Here is a 23,583-nt window from a genome sequence, read left to right as displayed (position 1 = left end):
AGAGCAACACTAATAGTATCCAACACTCACAGACTGAAGGCACATTTATTTATTTATTTATTTTCTTAATTCTGAAGAATGAATAGTTCCACTGGAAAAAATTAATTAAAAGTAACAATGAAAAAAAATAAATAAGCACAACATGTAAGCATTCCTAGTGCCATTTTATTAAACATGGTAGCTAGAATAAATAAACAAAAGAAGGTCACATTTGCAAGTATTATAAGACAAACTACCATTTCAATCTGATTGCTGAATAAATACATGAGTTAGTTACTGACCAGGAGCCACATTAAATTAAAAAAAAAAAAAAAAAAAGAATCATAGAATCATAGAATTACTCAGGTTGGAAAGAGCCTCAAAGATCATCAAGTCCAACCACAGCCTAACCATATTACCCTAACTCTAACAACCCTCTGCTAAATCACATCTCTGGGCACCACATCCAAATGGCTCTTAAACACATCCAGGGACAGTGACTCAACCACCTCCCTGGGGAACCTATTCCAGTGTTTAATCACCCTTTCTGTAAAGAAGTGTTTCCTAATATCCAACCTAAACTTACCTTGGTGCAACTTAAGGCCATTTCCCCTCGTCTTGTCACCTGTCACCAGTGAGAAGAGACCTACCCCACTCTCACTGTAAACACCTTTCAGGTACTGGAAGAGAGTAATAAGGTCTCCCCTCAGCCTCCTCTTCCCCAGGCATAACAGCCCCAGCTCCATCAGACTCTCCTCATAGGGCTGATTTTCCAAGCCCTTCACTAGCCTCGTTGCCCTTCTCTGGACCTGCTCCAGCACCTCCATGTCCTTCTTGTACTGAGGTGCCCAACCCTGAACACAATACTCAAGGTGAGGCCTCACCAATGCCGAGGACAGGGGCAGGATGACTTCCCTAGCCCTGCTCACCACACCATTCCTGATACAAGCCAGGATGCCATTGGCCTTCTTGGCCACCTGGGCACATTGCTGGCCCATATTCAGCCGACTGTCCAACAGTACACCAAGGTCCCTTTCTATCAGGCAGCTTTCCAGCCACACCTCCCCAAGCCTGTAAGAAAGAAAGAAAGAAAATGAAACCTTGTCCTGATAGACGGTAGATTTTACTCTCCATAAATTTCAATAGCATCAAAGACTTTTCAAAGAAATATTGGGGGTGGATTTGTAAATTTGCTTCATCATCTTTCTTCATTTGGAGAAATAATATATTTTGGTAAATTACATAGTATTACTGATACAGCTATGTTGACATATGTTTTGACACAGCTCTACTAGATAAAATATAACAAGACAGTACTGATGTATTTCTTTGTACCTGTGGACTGTACTACGTACATGTATAGGAACAGAGATAAACATGTTCCATCCCCGGAAAAAATAATCCTTCCTTTCTCAATCAGTTTTTGAAATTAAATTGAATATACACTGACATATCTGAAAGTAAATATTGTAATTTATAGGCATAGGCATTCTTTTATTTCTAATAGAAAAAAAAAAAATGTATCTGCAATCAGTAGAAGACAGTTTCTCTATTACCTCTGGTACTATTTTTCCTACCTGTTGAATCTGACCAAAGAAAGTCTAAACAACATCACGTGCTGGAAATAATAAAAACTCTGTGAATAATTTAATGATTTGACACAGATTCATTATAAAGTTGCCAAAATTCATTCAAATCATAGTTTGATGTTGGAAAGAAAAAGTGCATTTTCAAGAAAAAATGTAGTCTATCTTAAAACTGCTTTAGTTTTGTTAAGATGGTTATAATTCTAATGCAAAGATCTATGAAGGCTAATGCAAGCAGCTGATTTTATTGTGCTTTGTTTCTAGCTGCTTACTATTTTCACTGGGCCTAGAAATTCCTTAGCTGAGTCTGCTTACAGCTGGAAAACCCTTAGAAGCTTTGTCCCAAATTCTTAATTGTTTCTAAGATAGACATTAGGGAAATTATTACTTCATTGTGAAGCTCAAGTGCACCAGACTTTTAAAGGCTATTCATAGGTATTCAGTGAAGTTTCTAAAGGCCTTCAAGGTTTGTCTGGTAAAAATGTATTACAGAGTAACATTTATGCTTCAGCAGTTTAACCATGTACATAAGTAATGGAAAATAAATTTATTCACCCAAATCTCAGAAGTCTAGTCCAAACCAAATTAAAAGAATAATTTTACTGTAATAGTACCCCTATGAAAATATGTTTTAATTAAGCCACTGCAACTAGAAATCTAAATCTCTGGAGGCAAACATTTGGATTAGGAGGCAGGTTTTGTTTTCAGGTGTGCCTGTTTTCTACTCTATTTCTCAGCGATGATCGCAGGCTTCAGGCTTTCAGTCAGCAACAATAATATTTGCTTGTAATATTTATTAACAATTTCCAGGTATATTTTACAGGAGAAAATTTTCCCAGATGCAGCATGCCTATGAGTATGATGAAACAACCTGAGTTAGAGTGGTGTTTCACAATGTTTATTTATCCCAGAGAAAGAGAATGATTATACTATGAAATGTCAGAAACCAGTTGTAGAAATGGACTCTGTAGAACAGAATATTTATCTCTTCTAGAAATATATGATAGTTTACTTTTTAATAAAAGTCTAAATAGGAATCACTTTGTGAAACCACACTTCTTGACTTAGCACTATCTTCCTGCTTCCTTATTTTTCTCAAGTAGTTTATAAATTATTTTCTCACCTTGCATTAAGAACAGAAAGATTTTATATATATAAATATATAATTAATGTTAAATTAATATTAAATATATATATATTATATTTAATATTTACTGGGAAAATGTTATTTTAGACCTAAAATATCAGGTTTGTGGGTTTTTTTTTTTTTTGTCTTTTTTTTTAAATTATTATTAACATTTATATTCCAGTTATAATGTTACAAGATTTCCAGTAACATATAGTCTCTTATTACATTTCAGTTAATCATGAGACCTAGTCAGGCTCAAGCAACAGGCAAAGGTGAACCTTGTGAGATCCTACCAAGCCAAGTGCAAGGTCACCTGGGTCATGGCAGCTGCCACTATCAGTACAAAGTGGGGGATATAAGGATAGGGCACAGCTCTGAGAAAAAGTATCTGGGGTTACTGGTAGCAAGCTGGACATGAGCCAGAAATATGCCCTTGCAGCCCAAAAAGCAAACTGTATCCTGGACTGCATCAAAAGATGTGAGGCCAGCAAGGTGCAGGAGGTAGTTTTGTCCCTCTGCTCTGTGTTGGTGAGACCTCATGTGGAATAATGCATCCAGATTTGGAGTCCTCAGTACAGGAGAGACGCATCCAGAGAAGGGCCTCAAAAATGAACCAAGAGATGGAACACTTCTACAAGGGCAAACTGAGAGAGCTGGGATTGTTCAGCCTAAAGAAGAGAGGCTCTGAGGTGACCTGGGAGTGGTCTTTCAGTATCTAAATGGAGGCTATAAGAAGGAAGAGGACAGACTCTTTAGCAGGTTCTATTGTGATAGGACAAGGGGAAATACTTCAGATGTTTCCAACTAAACCAGAGATTTATCCTGGATATAAGGAAAAATTTTACAATAAGGGTGATGAGGCCCTGGAATGGGTAGCCCAAACAGGTGGTGGATGCACCACTGTTGCAAGATGAAATTAATTGTTGTTTGTTATACTGATCCCAATCCCTTCAAATTAAGACTGAAAATGAAGTCAAGGTGTTGATCAAGTAAGAGTATGCCTTTAGTTATTAAAATATGATATTGTGAGAGAGGAGAAGGGAAAGGGGGGGGGGGGGGGGGGGGGGGGGGGGAAGAGAAGGGAAGAAAAGCAAGTCACTGCTGAGGATCCTGTGATGCTCTGAGGGTCCATCCTTCTTCTTTGTCTTCTGGAGTGGTCAAAGATGCAGCAGGGAATGAACTACTTGTTGTAGGATTGGCAATTCCTTTTATGCCAAATGACAGTCCTTTCCAATTGGGCCAGGAGCTGCTGCCAGGAGGAGAGCATCGGGAACTGTAGATGTACCTGTTCATTGCAGGCGAGTTGGACTAGATGGCCTTTAAAAGTCCCTTCCCACTTAAATGATTGTATAATTCTGCTTTATTTTTCCTGTCTTTGTGGGCCAGGAAAGATGATTTAATGTACACGAAGCATAATGCACTTATAAAATATATAGTTTATTATGTCAGTATAAAATAAACAAACAAAAAAACCCAACATCAATCTGAGTACTTTTTGCCTTTTCCATCTATTTGCTAACACTTGTATTTAAATCCTAATTTTAAATATCACATCAACAAGTAATCTATAGATCTGTAGTTTATATAGAAGAAAATAGATATTTTCAGTTACTGTTTATCTACTTTTGCCAAATTCCAGCCTCTTGTAATTGATAGAATATTAGCATTTTTAACATCTGATCAGAGACAATAAGCATAGCATGGGAATGACCTTTTCCAAAACATGAAAGACTCTAGGTGTTCACTATTACAATCTTTAGAAAATAAATGCATACTTCTCTAATTATAAACCATTTGGAATATAAAACAAATCAAGTGATTTAAGCTTGGAAGATTTTTCTAAAAGCTCTCCAGCGTGACCATGGCCTAATACACTGAAGACATTTTATTTCAACTGTGTGTGCTGCCAAAGTTTTTGAAGAGAGCACTCATAGTTTTTTGTTTTTCATGTTAGGCCAATGTGGAAAAAAAATTATAAAATGTCTCGTGAATTGGGATAACAGAAAAATGATCTCTTTTGTGCCAATCATTTGCACTATCCCATGAAAAAGTAGTACCTTCATAGGTGCTTGATGTGCAGTCTGTCTCCCTTTGCTCATCCGTATCAGTGTATTTTTAAAAATTTTCTTCTTTCCTCCTTAAGACTTTGGTTCTCCAGCTGTTGCTGTTGATTTCAATGGGAGTTCCACTTGCTTGATTCCTGCAGTAGTACTTCAGTCTATTATAATGATACAATTTATTACTCTTATATTTGGCATTAGGCAGGAACTAAAAACTTGGGCACTACTCCTTAATTCTAGACTATGACATTTTAAGCATAAGCAGAAAGGAAAAAAACAAAAAAAAAGTTACAGACTAAGTGAAGTTGGCTTTGGCATATACGTGTTTATGAGAGAGATTTCTGCAAACAGGCTCTCAGGCTTTTTAGCCAACTCACTTGACTTGCAGAGTAGCATTGAAATAAAGAGAAAATTTGGCTTCCACTGGTAGTTCTGCATTGCAAATACAAAGTAATGTAAGACTGTGATGGAAAGATGATGGCTTGGCAGGCACTTTTCTATTAGTGACTTGGTAACAAAAAAAAAAAAAATATATATATATATATATAGAAAATATATATTACCATGACTGAGAAATTTAATAAATGTGAGATCTATATTGTTTTAAAACTAAGGGGGAATTTTCTCTCTTAGATTTCTATGTTGCTACCCATTTCTGTCTAGAATCTGAGTCCAACTTGTAGTCTACGAAGACGATGACATTTCTTTCAAATATAAAAGCTCTTGTCTTGTTTTTTTTTTATTTATTGTTTTTTTTTATTTTTAACATACCTAATAAAATAAAAAAGTATTTTCTATTCCATTCTTGTTAATACTTTTTTTTTTTTTTTTTAAGTAACTAAATAGTCTGCTTACCTGTATTAAATGTTCACTTTTTTGGGCTTTTTGTTTTTGGTGTTTTTTTTTTTTTTTTCTCCAGAATATTCTGAAGCTGTTCCTGGTCTCCCTACATCATATGCTGCTATTCTAAGAATCAAATCTGGTAGTTCATCTTTAGCTTCATCTATTTCAAAGAACAGACCGCGATTAAGCAGTCCTTCCTTAGGAAGTGTACCTTCATCAGGCTGGAGAGGAGCTGCACAACCTTATCATTCCCCAACAAACCTCTATCACTTTTCAGAGGCCTTCAAACATGATGGTAAGCCTAGTTTACCTCTCCAAAAAGCCCATACTTATATTTGGCCAACAAATTTTTTCAAAAGCAGCATATTTTTATCAGTTTACTTCAGTAATTCTCATAGTTTTGAATTTAATCAAATACAACAAAGTAGAACTGAGAATCTTTCCCTTCAGATTCTTCAGAGTAGCCTTAAGAACATCAGTTAAAATATTCTTTCCTAAATATTGCTATGCAGCACTGTTTTATATAGTTTTTGTCACATTAAAATAGCAAGCTAGAGATTTGAAACTGCATTACAGCACAACTTGATCTTTTAAATTAAAATACTTAAATTTGAAAACCAAAATAATAACATGCCTGTTCCCCTTATCTATTTTTTCCCTTGGAATTTTTCTTATTTACTCAAGAATGAGAGTGACATCTATTAATGACAAATAGTAAATTTTTTAGAATTACTTTTTTTCTACTTTGTACAGTCTACTCTATTCTATATCTGCATGTATAGAAACATTTACTGGTGCTATATGGTTTAATTTACATTTAAATGCAATAATTCATAACAATAATACATATTTTTTCATATTTGCATATGTTTAAAGAATCCACATTTGTTTTCTATTTCTTTAATTATATTTATGTGAATTATATTCAAAGGAAGGAATATGGGGGAGAAAAGGAGGAAGAGGGGAAGTACGGAAGGTTAGAGGATCTTTAAACAGTAGTCTAAGGAAGTAACAGAGGAAAGAATCACAGATAATACCTCAGATCAACAACATTTGCATTTGTGATTGCAGGATTACAGCTCCTCTCAGTAGGAGCTGTAATTTTTTCCTTTTTCCTGAAAAGAACCTTGCATTTATTGAAAGCTGATGGTATATACATGTATCTTTTGTGAACAGAAATATCTTATACTAGCATAACCTGTTCCTTAAATTAAAGTTTATTTAATACACAAATAAATGGAAATATAGAATTCTGTTTGACTCTATTTCTGGAGCTGGTGCAGTTTTCTACATTTGACTGTTCTCTGCACTATTCTTTGTAAGCAGTTTGTAGACTAATCTTAGTTACTGTCCATGCACCAGACATTGATAACTCCTCCCAGGCAACCTGATACGTGCAGGTGAAAATCAAAGTTCAGGATTAGAAGCAGAATGTATTATCCTGGCCTTCAACAGCATGAGTGTCTGGAGACCAAAGGAGAAGAAATTGGTAGCTTCAAGGCAAAATAAAGGAGATTTTATGAATAATGTAGTATATTCTGTAACTATAAAGCATCTCTTTCCTGTCTGATCCTGAGTTTTCCACTGCATTTCCTTAGGAAAGGGCAACTGGGGAAAGAAAAAAAAGAAAAAAAAAATAAAGGCATCTCCTTGTGTTTAGATTTGATATAGTAATACAGTTTGACTGTTATACTTGTATGTACCTGGGGATGCTCCAGGTAAGTGTTCTACCACCTAAACCCTTGGCATTTTCTGGAGATATGCTGAGATCATGCCTGATCAGCAAACATGAATTTTCTCAAAGCATAGAAAGCATGTTCAGCTCTGCAGTTTAGCTATTTCTGTTTTGCAGCAGAAAGTGAAGAACCAGCGACTGAAGGCATAATTTTAAAAGGGCCTCAATGAGCAGAGCACTTTACACAGAAGAGGGAGACTTAAATTCTTTCAAGGATTGCATAAAACCGCCCTAGGAGAGTAAGCCCATCAATTATCTGTCTTCCTACACCCAATTGTGTAGATGCAGACTGTTGATCAAACAGGAAAATTTGAGACATCTGAGTACTATTTTAAAAGTCCTTGATTATCTGAAGCACTGGCATGGCACAGACATGGTATGAAGCAGGGCTTAAAGATCATCATTTCTCAGGCAAGGAGGAATTGAGAACTCCGTGGAAGGAGACGAGATATCTCTGCAGGATATTCTATGTCATCCAAGATAGCGAGAACACCAATTATCTAAACCTCTCTCAGTTTATGACATGGAATATTTTCTGTTATTATGTCTGAGATAAATATGTATCTTTAACATACAGAAAACAGAAATAAATTGTCAATCATTAGGCATTCCATGTACTTAAAGTAAAGTAAGTAAATTTATTTATATTTGGTCTTGAGACTTACTCATTATTTAAAATCTCTTGAAAGATATTTTAGTTATTTTTCTACAAGTTTTATGCAATATGTGATAGTTAGGTGAAGGTACTTATTAGACAGCATGTTCTAAATGTGAAAATGGTACAGAACTCTGCTCGTGTGTGATCATTAGGGGCCTGCTACAAGTAAGAGGATGTTTATTATGTGGACAAGGAAGATTTGTTATTATAATTGAGCACTTGCTTGATTCAAACATCTAATGTATGGTATGCACTCAGGTTTGCCAGAAGACTTTTGCCTTGCTCAAATGTAGAGGGAAGCACAAATCCCATTACTCAGTTCCATGGGGAAAATGGCCTACATGGTGAGCCCACTATCGCTTCTGTCCACGTGAACAGGCCCTTAACCAGGTCTCTGCTCATCTCATGGCTCTTCATTGCTTTGTCCCACCTCCCCTTGGCCTCCTCCATGCTGGCAGGACCAGGGCAGAGGGAGATGAAGTTCAGCATGGGATTGCAGACAAATAAAAGGATTGTCTGAATGCCAGGAAGCAATTCAGGTAATTAATACACTTAGTGCCACTTCATCTGCCTTAAACCTGTTATCTGGAGATATGGCAATGCTTCTAAATCAGCTGGGGGGAGGGGGGTGTTACTAACGCTTTTCACATTGCACTAAATATGTATTTTAATGCCAGTTGTAACACCCTGAAACCCACCAGCTCCATCTGTGGACAAGTAGCTCAGCCCAGTGGCACAGAACAAGGCCCAGTTGCCAGCACCAGGATCTACATCATCACTTCAGGGGCTGGGAGGTCTCATGTGATCTGAAGCTGCTGCACCAGAGCAGGGGCAGGGCTGGCACACACTTTTTTTCTTTTGTTTTGTTCAGAAATCTCTATTTTATCTAAAAATCTAACCACTGTCTTGGTTACTTATGGGGCAAATATAAGATAACGAAGAACATAGTGGCATAATTTGTTCATGATCAAACTATGGTAAGACCCAAAGATGCATTTTCCAGGGGAGACTCTCCACAGAAAGAGCAGTCTGATGCAATGTATTAGGCCTGGGACTAGCAGACAGCATTTATTAATCTTGATGTTGGTTTTCTTGAGCATAACTGAGTGGTTCTTCAGTCTACAGGTCACATATGAACAATCTCTGTGAATATTAATCAACATGCAATTATGCTGTAGACTGAGAAAATTGTATCTAGGTTTTTAATAGTGACTAAACGTGTTTAATATGTGGTGCAATACTCCTAAAAGAGAAATTAAGAAATTCCCAGTTGTAATCAGGTGAAATTCATGTGGTAATCCACATCAGACTGGGATCCTCAAACAGAATGCAGTGAAGCTCTCCAAAGTATTTGCTGTTGTAGTCAATGTATATACAACTCGGAATTCCTAGATGACTGAACATTCCCAAGTAATGCACCAAGATTGGCAATTAAATTAAAAATATTTAAAAGAAACATCTACTCAATATTTCCAGTCCTTAAAAGCAGTGACAGATGAAATTCACACATTCCTAAGAACCCTGATTAACTCCCATACTGATCATGGACAAGTTTTATCTGAGCACTTAAGGTTTTAGTCTACGTATTATTCTCTCAGAGACAGTGTCTGACTCAGAAACAATAAAGCTAGGATAATGGATAAGAAAGATATGGTGTTATTCAAAACATGAAACAATATTGACAAACTGAAAATTAGAAAGCACTATGAGAATAAAAGAATTTCAAGAATTTTGAAGCCATTCAATGTATCTCAGTGCTAAATATCAACTATATTCTCTTACCAATAAATTGAATATTGAAAATTATAAATTAAGGTTTTTGTTCTTAAATTATTTTCTTTAGTATGAAAATGTTGAAAACCGCTTCTAAGCAACTGCTATTTAAAATAAAATCTGATGAGTAAGTAGGATGGCAAAAGACAGCTAAAAACCTATTATAATTTTTCCTGAAATTTCGGATATTTATTCTAGAATGCCAGAAGTCTCTGTAGTATGAGTAGTGCTGTATACATTCATATTTTTATTCTAGAAAAAAAAAAGATTAAATATATACATTTATGTTTGAATATTTACACATATTTGTTTTCAGAGATTTATGACAAATGAATCACCGGTTTGCCTTCCTGAGTCTCATACCACCATGAAATTACAAAAATTATCAGTGTGTGCTTCTGAGAAATGTTTTTAAATCTCATGGTTTTAGAGCTTTTATTAGCACTATATTTAAGAAAATTCAAAATTTTCTTTTTAACCATAAGCCATAGAATATTTTAATTTGAATATGTATATATTTTCAAATATTTAAATGAATTTTTTGCATCTTCAGTATATTCCTTTCATTGCTTTTGAAATATAGAGAGGAGGTATAGAGCACTGAAGGGCAAAGTGGCTACTTTCCTGCTCACTCAAATCTTTAGGCTCATGCTCTAATTTTTATGAGTGTTTTGTGTCTAAGTGACTAGGGAGTCTGAAGCAAGCCTAAATTAATTCAAATTCTACAGTCTCCTATTGCATAGCGAGCATTTGAGTTTTCCAGACTTATGTATGATGAATGCTATATTTACAGCCTTTTACTTTTCTGAAGGTTACACTTCCCTCTATACACTACGAAAGAACAGGACTCAGAGACATATTCTATGCATCTATCCAGTTTTTCTTGTTCAGAAATCTAAATTCATACAAAGATACAAATGTATACCAAAATTAGAAAAGACAACGAAGGAAAATGAAATGTCAGATTTTCATATATATTATTTATTATTAGAAACCTGTTAGTTTTACACGACTTTTCTTAGAAACTCTTTGATTTAAAGAGTAAAACCATGTCTCAGTTTTCTGTGATATGGGCTGATAAGGATTTTTTTTTTTTACCTTAGTGTGTATGAGCAGAATTCATTCATTATTAATTCTCTTTAACTGCTGTATGGGAACCATTAAGTCACAGCCTGAACCAGTGATTGAGCACCTGGTGAATGGGTGTAGCCAGCCCTGGGAGCACAGGGCTGTGTGACCCAGAGGGTTCGTTCCTCCCTAACCTCATTTATGGGCTGGTAGCCACAAGGGAAGCATTTGTACTTGGAGATTGCCTCATTTAGAGCATTTGGTGAGCCCTGAGCCTTGGAAAGGGGTAAGCAATTTCATCTTTATTGCTGGATTGTGACTTCTACATTTCTTGGGTAATCTGACATGGATTTAAAGCAGCTATATCTGCTATCATTTACCCTTAGACCTGCACATTAGGCTTCAGACCAAAATACGTTTGTTAAGAAAGCCACTTTATCTCTTATCTTAAATGACACTATTTAACTGTTAAGTTTAAAAAAAGATACCTTTAATACATATGTATATTTCTTTTAACTATTGCTTTTTAATATGGCGTCTTGAAGTAATGTGGTTTAAATCTCTCCAAAACAAAGACAATTTTGCATACTATAACTTTACAAAAGCTATAGAACATCAACTTCTTCAGACTTTCAAACCAATAGCACTTCTGTTTCCACAGAAAGTGTTGACTATGGACCGGTGTTTGTACAAGAACCAGATGATGTGATTTTTCCCACTGACTCTGAAGAGAAAAAAGTGTCTCTGAATTGTCAAGCTCACGGAAGTCCGACCCCCACATACAGGTACATGTTATAGCATTTTTTTGTAATTTTAAGAATATTTATTACTGGTGCCTACTTACAGTTGAGTGTAGTATGCTGCAGACACTTTGTCCACATCTGACTCTTCTCATTTTTACAAATTACAAGTGATGTAGGGAGGGTTGGGAGAACATACAGATAATTATTCTTTTGTGGACACTGTTCATCTTTTCATATAGAGTCACTCTTCACCTACAGAGTGAGAGTAAGGGCTTGATTTGTCTTTTGTCTTATGTAGAAATCATCAGTTCTATGTTTTAACTATTAAAATTATTTCACTAGTGGATCCTTCAGCATTCAAGATGAATTCCCCGTAGGCTTATTTGAATCACAAAACTTGCATATCAATAGCAGGAAGAAATTCAGAGGCAAAACCACCTTTAGATATCCACAGTGCAACAGAAAGGATTCTGTCTCACTGCAACAGGTGTGATTCATTAAGCTGATATCAAGTATGGTACAGCCTCCTCAAACAAAACAGATGTGGTTAACATAGGGCATGTGCCTTCAGACTGGAATTGCCTGCTTTCATCAGTGAGATGAAGGCCAGTTTTGTATTCCTCACTATTGATGTTTCCTGTGTTATTTTTAATACATATTTCTTTCTTGATTTTTTTTTTTTTAAGAGCATAACTGAAGTTTTTTAAACAGCTATCAGGTAACTAAATATAGCATGCACCATGAGAAAAAGACACAAATTCTTGAGAAAAGAGGGAAGCCCTGTCCTCAGCCCTCCCAGATAAGCTCATTAATACTAGAATCAGAGGACAGTTTGGGTTGGAAGGTGCCTTTAAAGATCATCTAGCCCAGCCTCACAACTTTGCTATGGGTAAGGACAATTATTGTGAAAGTTCTGTCTTTTGAAAATCTATGCCATAATCTTTCTATCTTGGTCCAACTATTTTTATATATTCCCAGAGAATTCAATCAACAAGTACTTCAAGCATATCCATTTCCTTAGCACTCCAGAGATTCACTGGTATTAGCAACCTCAGAAATTGGCTGTCCTGACTGCTGTTCATTCAAAGAAGTTTTTGATAATAAGGGCCTAGTTCAATCATCACTGAACTTGATGCTGCTTGTATGTACAGAGTATGCAATCTACATTGCCATTCAGTACAAGAAGGGGGGGAAAAAAAAAAGATATAGATGTATGGGGATTTTACTGTTCTCCAGAGCAGGTGCAGAAGAGACTTAAACTCTGAAAAGGTTCTGGGTAGATGAAAGCTTGTTGTATATTATGGTGCAATTTTTGCCATGTGAAATAGTATAGAGATGAAACAGTTTCATATCACTGAAGTCCTTGTCCTACTATCTACAAACACTGGACAATAGAGAACTTTGCTTACCTGACAATTCTTTCTAGCCGTAAACAAAACACAGTACAATATTTCTATTATATTTTTAAAATATATTAAATGAACTCTTAAAGCAATCAAAAATACTGAAACTGAGATTGTCTCCATCATTTCTACTTATTTCCCCTAGTCATAGAATCACAGAATGGCCTGGATTGAAAAGGACCACAATGATCATCTAGTTTCAACCCCCCTGCCATGGGCAGGGTTGCCAACTATGAGACCAGGCTGCCCAGAGCCACATCCAGCCTGGCCTTGAATGCCTCCAGGGATGGAGCATCCACAGCCTCCTTGGGCAAACTGTACCAGTGTGTCACCACCCTCTGGGTGAAAAAAACCTCCTCCTAATATCTAATCTAAACCTCCCCTGTTTCTGTTTAAGACCATTTCTTCTTGTCCTATATTATCCACCCATGTAGATGGATGTACCCCTTCCTGTTTATATGCTCCTTTCAAATATTAGAAGATCACACTAAGGTCTCTATAGAGCCTTGTCTTCTCCAAGCTAAACAATCCCAGTTCCCTCAACCTTTCTTCATAGGAGAGGTGCTCCAGCCCTTTGATCATCTTAGTGGCCCTCCTCTGGACCTGCTCCAAGACCTCCATGTCCTTCCTGTGCTGTAAGGTGAATAAGAATACACATCATAAAATATTGGATGATCAATAAGTATACAGAGAAGTTAGGCTTAGTAAGGTTATCACTTTGGAAAAGGTAATCATAAATAGTTGAAAGAGCTCATTGGTGTTGTAGGCTCACAAGAAACTCCACAGAGAGCAATCTCAAGAGAGATCCATCATCAGTGGTAGTCAGCTGTTGCCTTTCGCAGGCAACTGTGATGTTCGTTGCTTAAGCGAGCCTGCGGCTTGGCCATATACCGAGGTGACACCAATATGATGAGCGGTAAAATGGCGTTTATTAAGTTCTAACAAGCACTTATATATCTTTTTAACCCTTCATGTACGCCCACTGGATGGTACACCTGGCACATACCTAACGCATGGGGAGGAGCCTGACACGTTACATCCCGAGACCCCGATCACGCCTATTACAACATCTCCCCCTCCCCATGCCACAGAAAGCTGACCCGTTACAACACGAACGCAAATCCTAACTCTATTTCTATTCCTAAGTGCGTCTATAATTGCTCCTGAATGCGCTGATACACGTACTGCTGACGTGAGATTTCCTCTATGAAGTTTCTTAAGCATGCTCTAAGAAGCTGAACAAAGCATGGAAGACAGAGCATAATAGCCAAGAATATTGCTAAACCTACGATAAGCGTTTTAAGCATTTGTTTTAGCCACAGCTCTAATTCCCCAAACAGAACCTCCAACCATTCATCGAAGGGATCGGCCTGCACCTTGATCTTCTGTGTGTGACCTTGCATCCACTGTAGTTGTTTATGGATCGATGCGCTGTGATCACTTAAGTTGAAGCAACAGAACCCTTCGACATCCTCACATCCGTGGCTTTGTGCTAAAAGCAAGAAGTCAATAGCCGCCCGGTTTTGCAGCAACGCATGTTGGATACTATTCATATCCTCAAGCATTTCATTCAGTACAAGGGTAGTAGCGTTGGCCTGTTTGACCGACCAGCAAGCTAACCGCTCTGTTTGGTTCGCCCATGTAACCCAAACATTCCCCGGCTGCTGCAACAAATGGACCGCGCCATCCCCTGGCAAAGAACATAGACACATTAGCAGAGGTAGAACCAAATTTCTTGGTGTGGGCAGTAACGGCTGTGTTGCCGGGTCCGTGTCCTGGCCTGTCTTCGGTGGTCCACGCACCCATATAAGTGTTTTTTTCTGCTTCTCCGGTGTCGGGGCCTTCGGCTTCCCCAGTGGCCACGCCTGCAACAGAAACGCTCAGTTCTTGTTATTTGAGGCCAAACTCTGGCTTAACTTTCCTCGATGGAACCCATATAATGTTTCCCGACTCTTTGTTTTTGACCGCCGCGTAGCCTCTGCCCCAAACTAAAATAGACCACCCTGATTCCCATAACCCATTGTCGATCTTAATCTTCACCGGTGGTCCTTCTTCAATAATCCTCGGTTGCCAGTGCTTTTGCATACGGGTGCGGTGGTTCTCCCCCCCGTTCAAAATGGTTTAATGTGTACAACGCGCGAGCCAACAACTCTCCCTGTTGGCTCACTGGAATCTTTCCCCTGTAATTTTCCCCCTCCCCAAGGACACATAACTTTTCCTTGAGGAGCCGATTCGCTCTTTCAACAATAGCCTGGCCCTGCGAGTTGCCAGGGATACCAGTACTATGCGTGATGCCCCAACGCGCTAGCCACTCCTTGGTGGAGCGCGAGATGAAGCAGGAGCCATTGTCTGTCTTAATGTGACTCGGTAGGCCTAATGTCGCGACGCACACCGACCAGTGATGTTGTGCTGCAGAAGAATTCACGCGGCCATGTTGGGTGGCAACAATGATAGTGGACGCGGTATCAACAGTAACCGCAAGCCAAGACCTCGGCGCCAGACGAGGCTCCAGCGTGAAGTCCGTCTGCCAGACGTTGAGAGGCGCAATTCCCCTAGGGTTCACTCCCGCACTAAGTGCAGGGGCCGAGTTACAGTGAGGGCATGCCTGCACCACCTCCCGGGCCACCGCCATAGGAATAGAACATGTCCTTGACAGTGCTCGAGCCCCTAGGTGTAGCGTGGAATGTAGGTCTCTAGCCTTCCTCACCGTAAGAATCTTGTGCCCGTGTGTTGGTCAGTGAGGGCATTGCCAGTTGTAAAGAATCCCGGAACGTCTGAATGACGGCGCTGTCCTTGCCGTCAATGCTTCCTCCAAGAGGAAGGCAATCGAAGTACTGGGTTGCCCTTCCTGCCCCATTCGTAGTAACATTTTTGCAATGAAAGCAGAGTCAGTGACTACATTGCAAGGGGTGTCTGGCCAGAGGAGCAGTGCCATCGCTACCGCCCTTGCCTCAAGTGTCTGAACACTGACATCGTGATCTTGAAATGTTCTAATTTCCCAGTCACCCGTCTGGTTCTTCCAGACGACTGCCCCCTGACCTGTTGATGAAGAGGCATCCGTAAATACTGTCAGACCATCAAGGGGAGAAGCAACAACCCGAAGACGGAGTGACACCCGGAGCGGGCGTGCCAGCTCGAAAATCAGAAGGGAACCTGCATACCTAAGCTTGCCTCTGAACCCATGCAGGGCCAGGAGGATTTCGTCAGGCAAGATCTGTGAATCTCGGAAGAACCTGGGCAGGTGGACTATATCCAAATCCTTTCCAAAATCCCTAAATGCAGCTGTCCTTGCCTTACTAAGTAGCAGGGAAAGAAGCTCCATCCACGGGGTAAATGCCCGCACCGGCTGTGCTGAGAACAGCCAGCGCAGAGGTTGTGGACAGGAGCCCAGTGCATGACCAATGACAGCTACGGCCCCATCCTGGCAGCGAGTAACAGCGCCCTCTAGGGGGATAACCGGTGTCCACCTGGACAAACTTGCTGTTGAGCACAGTGATAGTATTTCTCGCCAGGCAGCGTCCATTTCTGGGGTCCACTCTCTCCTTTCCCGTGGGTCTGAGCCCTTCAGCTGGTCGTAAAAGGGCTTCATTAATCGGGGTGGAATACCTAGCGCTCCCCGGACCCACTGGATAGCCCCTACCAGTTTCTGAACATCCCACAGGTTGGTTACGTGAGGCTTAATCTCCAGGCCCTCAGGGATAACTGTGGATGATCCAAACTTATATCCCAGGAATTCTATCCCCGGCCCTCGTTGTACCTTTTCTTGGGAGATTGTGAAACCTGCACCCGTGAGCACGGCTGACACCCGTGCTTCTAGGGCTTGTAGTTGGGAACCTGTCGGAGCTGCAAGCAGAAGATCATCCATGTAATGGACAATCTGGCAGTCTGGCATGTCGCGTCTCACTGGCGCGATAATTGCATTCACAACTGGCGCGATAATTGTATTCACCACAAGCTGACAAATAGTAGGTGAACAGGCCATTCCCTGAGGGAGAACCTTCCATTGAAACCTTTGAGCTGGGCCCTGGTTATTCCGTACAGGGACTGTGAATGCAAAAGCCTCCTGGTCCTGTTCTGCCAACGGGATGGAGAAAAAACAATCCTTAAGGTCAATGACCATAAGGGGCCATCCCCTGGGAACGGCTGCAAGTGATGGACTGCCTTGCTGAACGGGACTGAACTGGACGAGCTGTGCATTAACAGCCTGAAGATCATGCAATAAATGGAAGGACCCCGATAGTTTCCGGATAACAAAGATGGGCATGTTCCACCTACTAAGTGACGGTTCAATGTGTCCTGCCTCCAGTTCCCTGGAGACCAGCTGTGTCAGCGCTGCTAATTTATCAATAGGAAGGGGCCACTGATCCACCCAAACGGGAGACACTTCCCGTTTCCAGCGTAATGGGATGGCAAAATGCAGCGCAAGGTGGTACACAGTGGCCCTTAGTATAAATTTGTGAGTCGAACTCCCAAGGACGTGAGAAAATCACGCCCTAAGGTTGATCCTTCCACCGGTGCCACGAAGGGTTGCATCAACACCAGTGTCTCCATTGTCCCGCTCCTATCAGTGACAGCGATCTCCACTTCCTCTGCAGCCCCTTTTGTTGGGACTGTGCCTCCCACTCCCCCAATATGCTGCCAATGCGAGGTGAGTGGCCAGTTCGGCGGCCAATCGGCCTCCGCAATCACTGTAACGTCCGCACCAGAATCTAGCAAAGCTGTAAAAAGCGTAATTCGAGGTCCCTCCACCCAATTATTGTGGTCATAAATCTCGTGGGGCGATGTTAACAGCCCCTCCCTCTCAAGCAACAAGAGGACCGCAGCTATCTCCTTCTGAGAAGGAGCATGCTTCCCGTTATAAATCTTACACGCGTGAACGATCACCTTTATGACGGCTTCCATGATGCCCCCGATCCTCCTCCCGATTGAGACCAGGATCCCAGGCTTTTCTCCAGCGTTATTCCGGAGGGTATATCCGTCGCTCGCCCGTGACCTCCGCCGACAGAGGGGTGACTGCAGATTCCCTCTGTCCCCGGGCTCGGCCCCCGGGCTTCCACCGCCCAGCAAGTGCTAACGCCCCGTGGTGGGCTCCTACCCCGTCAAGCAGACAGCCGACTCATTCCCCTAAGCATCACGTTGGGGTCACCACTTGTTGCCTTTCGCAGGCAACTGTGATGTTCGTTGCTTAAGCGAGCCTGCGGCTTGGCCATATACCGAGGTGACACCAATATGATGAGCAGTAAAATGGCATTTATTAAGTTCTAACAAGCACTTATATATCTTTTTAACCCTTCATGTACGCCCACTGGATGGTACACATGGCACATACCTAACACATGGGGAGGAGCCTGACACGTTACATCCCAAGACCCCTGATCACACCTATTACAACAGTCAGCCCTTAAATGGGGTCTAGGAGAGGTGGAGCCTGGCTCCACCCCTGTGGTCACACAGGTGAATTGTCTTCACCTGTGCTCCCACAGCTGACTCAGTGCTTGCCTTAAGTGGTCAATCGGAGGTTTAGGCTGTGATTCAACAGTTCCCATACAGGTCCTAGGTCTGGACTCAGTACTTCAGATGGGGCCTCACAAGACATGAGCAGGGGGGCACAATCACCTCCTTCTCCCTGCTGATCACCGCTTTAGTAATGCAGCCCAGAACACAGTTGGCCTTCCTGGCTGCAAGTGCATGCTGCTGGCTCATGTCCAGCTTCTTGTCCACCAGGACCCCCAAGTCCTCCTCCCCAGGGCTGCTCTCAGGCGTTTCTTCTCCTAGTTTGTGTAAGTACCTGGGATTGCTCCAGCCCAAGTATAGCACCTTGCACTTGGCTTTGTTGAACCCATTTAGGTTCTCATGGGCCCACTTCTCCAGCCTGTCTACGTCCCTCTGGATGGCTTCACATCTGAGTAAATGATGACGTAGTGTTCACAACCTATTAATTTAATTTTATTTTTTTACATTTTAGATTTCTTATTCTTTATGAAGTACTTGTTTCTCTTTGGTCAAGCTCTATGCAGAAATTAGAATTTTGTCTTTTTTTTTTTTTTTTTTAACCCAGCTGGTGGCAGATTATTCCATACTACAAGACATCATGCAACAAGCTGTAAAGCTGTGGGGATTTAGCTGGGTGAGGAGGTGGTGGCTGTTGCAGGAGGATTAGCTGGGCATTGGTCAGTGAATGGTGAGATGCTGCATAGCTAGAGGACTGTGGGTAGGAAAACAGTTGTATTGCTCACGGGTAGGGAGTAATTGTGCTGTGGATGCATATATGTTGTAAGCATATTTTGTTTCTGCTTTTGTTTTTTTTTTTTTCTTAGAAATAGCTTTTATCTTCATTAGAATGGCATTGGAACATATAACCAGGCAGATAGGAAGCTCCTACAAACTGAGGTTATGTTACAAAAACTTTTTTTTTTTTTTTGAATTTGGCTGAATATGAACTAAATGAAGTGAGCTACTTTAAGTGAACTATTTTGTTTCATGTCCTAACTGGAAATACCAAAACGTGTCATTTTGACTTTTTCCTTATCCCAATGTCCATCAAGATCAAATAATTTTTTACTTTTATCATATACATATATGTAAGTTAAATTTCATTCAAAGTCTTAAATATTTAATAAATCATTCAAAAGGGGAATTTGTCTTTTTAGCTATGCTACATATGGCTCTTCTTAAAAAAAAAAAAAAAAAGTAAATCCTACAGACCTTTCCTTAATGTCCTGTGTAATATACTGTCGTCAGTGTTCCACTTCTGATACTGAATGAGGCAGGCCTCTTCTGTGATCAACAGTTTGATCATGATAAAATGGACAAATGATAGTTTTATGGTCCATCTTAATTCTGTCAATTCTGACTTTTGGATTGAGAAAAATTCAGAGTTACTTTAGCTGAGTTCTGCTGCCAGTACCTCATTCACGATGAAGTTGGGGTGAATTGATAATCGTTCAGCTTCTTTAAAGTTGCCTCTGGAGCCCAGACTTTGCCAAGTTTTTCCAGCCTTTTCTGAATTTTGGCAAGACGTGAAAGTGCTTGTCAGTTTCCTGAGTAAACTTGAAATTGCGGAGTGATTGTGAACTAGTAATGAAGGAAAATATCTGTGCCTCATAATAGTGATACCATGTGAGGCTTTTCATAGAGATTTGTGATACTCACTGCTCTGCTTATATCTTCTTTGAAATATCAGAAACATTCTTTTAACAATTTCCTTTTCTTAACAGTTTAACATGAAAGCTGATTTAAAAACTCTTCTTATATGAATTATTATTCTTTGAGATAATGCATACTCCCTGGAGATTATTCCTGAGCACTAAAGTCTATTGATAAGCCTCCCAAAATATTTTCTCTTATCTAGTGAGCTATTTGAGGCTTTATTGTTTCAGTCTTCATAAATGAATGAGAAGAATGAGGCTTTTCACCAGAGAATATCCATTCTCTGTACACCCTCAAAACAACAACTTATGGGTCTAAGGCTTTAATGATAAATTGTGAATTGAAACTTTATTTATTATCGACATATTATATGTATAGTTATATACATATAACTTCTTGACATATTCAGGATGCATCTGCTACAGAGATTTAAATAGTTTTGTAATACCAAAAGAAAACATCAAACCCTTTACAAGTTTTCAGACATGTGCTGTGCAGTCTTCATCCAGAGTTTTGCCAAAGCATTGGGGTACAGAACAGACTCTCTTTGAGTAGCAGCCATCCCTAGTGATAGCTGATGCTTTCAGGTTCTGTATACAATTCTTTATGCCTCCTTTTGGCCTTAAAATGTTCAAGTAGTTTTTTCTTTCTTTTCCTAAGATGGCTTCGAAATGGAACTGAAATTGACGTTGAAAGTGATTATCGCTACAGCCTAATAGAAGGAAGTTTGATCATCAGTAACCCTAATGAGATGAAGGATTCTGGACAGTATCAATGTTTAACTACCAATATGTTTGGTAGCATATTAAGCAGGGAAGCTGTTCTTCAGTTTGCATGTGAGTAACAATCTTTTTCATTTTTTAGCCTAGGTAAATCTTTGCAGTGTTTGATAAAGTAACTGTAATTTCAACGTATTAAAAGTTACAGTGTCTGCTGACGTTGCTGGGTTATAATCTCAGAATTGGAAACAAAATGTTTAGTAGATGAGCTGTTTTCTCTGGATTTTTGATTTTGAGGGCCCTTTATCATTCTAATTATATCCTGCTAAAATCTGTTTTTTTGTTGTTATTGTTTTGTTTGCTTGTTTTGATTCTCCAACCAAACAAATTTAGGGTGTTTTTTATTTTATTTATATATTTATTTATTTTTAAGAGAGAATGAAGCATGGTGTGAAAGAGTTTTGTTTTGTTTGCACGCCTGCCTTTGTAGATGTCAAATTTGTTATGCCACAATAACCTGAATGTATTTTCTCCTTGTTGAAGTATTTACTTGGGAATTGTGGTGAAGATTTATCAAACAAGTAGTTGAATGGAGGAATGCTAGTGGGAAGACCTAAGCTCAGGCAATCTTGCAGAGCTTGTGTGAGAGAAGAACCTGTTATAAACACAGAATTGTAAAAAAAGAAAGTCATAACTTGCTGAATTACGTCATAATTAATTGAATTTCTTCCAGAAATTTGTGAGACCTTTCTCCTCACAAGAGTAGACGAGCAATTTCAAGCTCAGTGTGTATTAAAAGAATTTGAACTTCTACCTAGTATGATATTGTCTACAGCTCTTGATGTAGCTCTGCAAATTTTTGTTCTTAAAGCTTTCTTCAAGAGACTACCATTTTGATCATTTCAGTATATATTGGTGAACATTCAGATGACAACTATTTACTTCTCAAATCTAATATTTAAATATGTTTTGAACTCCTTTTATTCTGTAATTCCAACAGCTAATATTTCTGTCTTCTTTCAATGTCACTATTCTTTCCTCCTGAGCTTCTAGACCTGTTTACCATACTCTCCCAATACTGAAGTTCTGTCTTTATGCATTAAGCCATTCTGTCTAAAAGTTGAAGCAATATAGCATGTGCATAGTAGCAACTGTAATCTCAATTTGAATTCCATGCCTCTTGGAGACTACATATGTTCTTTTTTCCTCATATAGAGCAAGATATTAAAGCAGTAATAGGATTCCTTTTTTTTTTTTTTTTTTTTTTTTGTATAGGGTAAGTATTCTGATAGGTACAGTAAATTATAATTCATGATTATCGAAAAGAGGTAGGTATTAATATGCAGAAGTTCTACACTCATTACAGAGTACAACTAGAAATATTTTTATCACTTTCAAAAATAGCTCAAATGTTTCTGTTGAAACAATATTTGTATTGTGCAGCTACTCACAGTGTGACTGATGTCACTGTACTGTAAAATTATAGCTATCAGAAGTATAGCTTTCACAGCTGTGTTGTAGTAAATCAGATAAAAAAAAAGAAAAAGCTTTTCTCTGGGATTCCAGCTTTAAAATATCTTCTAAGACTGTCTTGCATTTGACCAGAATATTCTGCTAGATTTTCTTTAAGTGAACAATAGATCACTTTCCTCCTGATCTCTTCGGGAATATAAAATTTACATTGGCTTCCAAACTACTAATTTTCTTTAGAATAATTACAATAAGAAATAAAAATAATATTATAATAAAAAAATAATGATATTGTAAAATGTTGTAAACATTAAAATTGAATGAATTTTAGTTTCAGCAGTGTTCTTCATTCAGTAATTAACATGGAACTCTGAAGAAAAGTATAGAAAGACAGTCTAAACAAAGATTAATTAGCATTACTCTGATATAAATGTAAGAGTTATCAAAACGTCATATTTTTGATGAAATACTGTAAGACAAAATTTCAATGTAGTTGAAATGCAGTCTTTTTTAGTATTATTTATTATAATCATAGAATCACCAAGGTTGGTAAAGACTGCCTAGATCATCTAGTCCAACCATCCACCTACCACCAATATTTTCCCATTAACCACGTGCCTTAGTATGACATCCATATGTTTCTTGAACATTTCCGGGGATGGGGACTCAACCTGGCAGCCTGTTACAGCAACTGAGCACTCTTTCAGAGAAGAAACTTTTCCTTACATCTAACCTGAACCTCTCCTGGTGCAGCTTGAAGCCATTCACTGTAGTCCTATTGCTAGTTACATGGAAAAAGAGGCACACCCCCACCTCACCACAACCTCCTTTCAGGTAGTTGTAGAGAGTGATAAAGTCTCCCCTGAGCATCCTCTTCTTCAGACTGAAACAGTCCACTTTCCCTCAGCTTTCATCTCAACTGTTATGATAGTGACTATTTTAAAATTAGTGTGTTGTAGCTGAGAATGTTCTCTATCAAGTTATTGTGCCTTTGTATCTGTTGTAGTTTCCATGAAAAGAAATAGGATACATTACTTTCAGTGTGACCTATGTCTGTGTGTGCATGCATATCTGCGTGTTTACAAAACAAGTGACGCACAATACAATTGCTTACCATGATTGATTGCTTACCACTGATTCCCATCTGGTCCCCAGTCAGTGTCTGCTCTCCTTAGACCAAATCCTGCAGTTTTATAGTTCTGTAGGACAACATGTTTTTGGGAATAACCCTTTGGCCAGTTTGTATTATCTGTCCTGGTTCTGTCCTC

The 23,583-nt window shown here is 39.2% G+C and overlaps 1 protein-coding gene across 9 annotated transcripts in view; it reads left to right on the top strand.

Annotated features, from left to right (window-relative positions):
• Positions 1-23,583, top strand: part of CNTN5 (contactin 5) — a 603,593-nt gene that overhangs the window by 355,516 nt on the left and 224,494 nt on the right. For 6 of the 9 annotated variants that reach the window (XM_015279880.4, XM_015279870.4, XM_040707026.2 and 3 more), the window contains 3 exons: positions 5,674-5,892; positions 11,493-11,616; positions 20,787-20,962. In XM_015279880.4, the coding sequence (XP_015135366.2) occupies positions 5,674-5,892; positions 11,493-11,616; positions 20,787-20,962 (519 nt within the window). 9 annotated transcript variants of the gene reach the window in all.

Source organism: Gallus gallus, chromosome 1 (genome assembly GCF_016699485.2).
Source record: "Gallus gallus isolate bGalGal1 chromosome 1, bGalGal1.mat.broiler.GRCg7b, whole genome shotgun sequence".
Lineage (NCBI taxonomy): Eukaryota > Metazoa > Chordata > Aves > Galliformes > Phasianidae > Gallus > Gallus gallus.
This window is presented reverse-complemented; position numbering and strand designations above follow the sequence as displayed.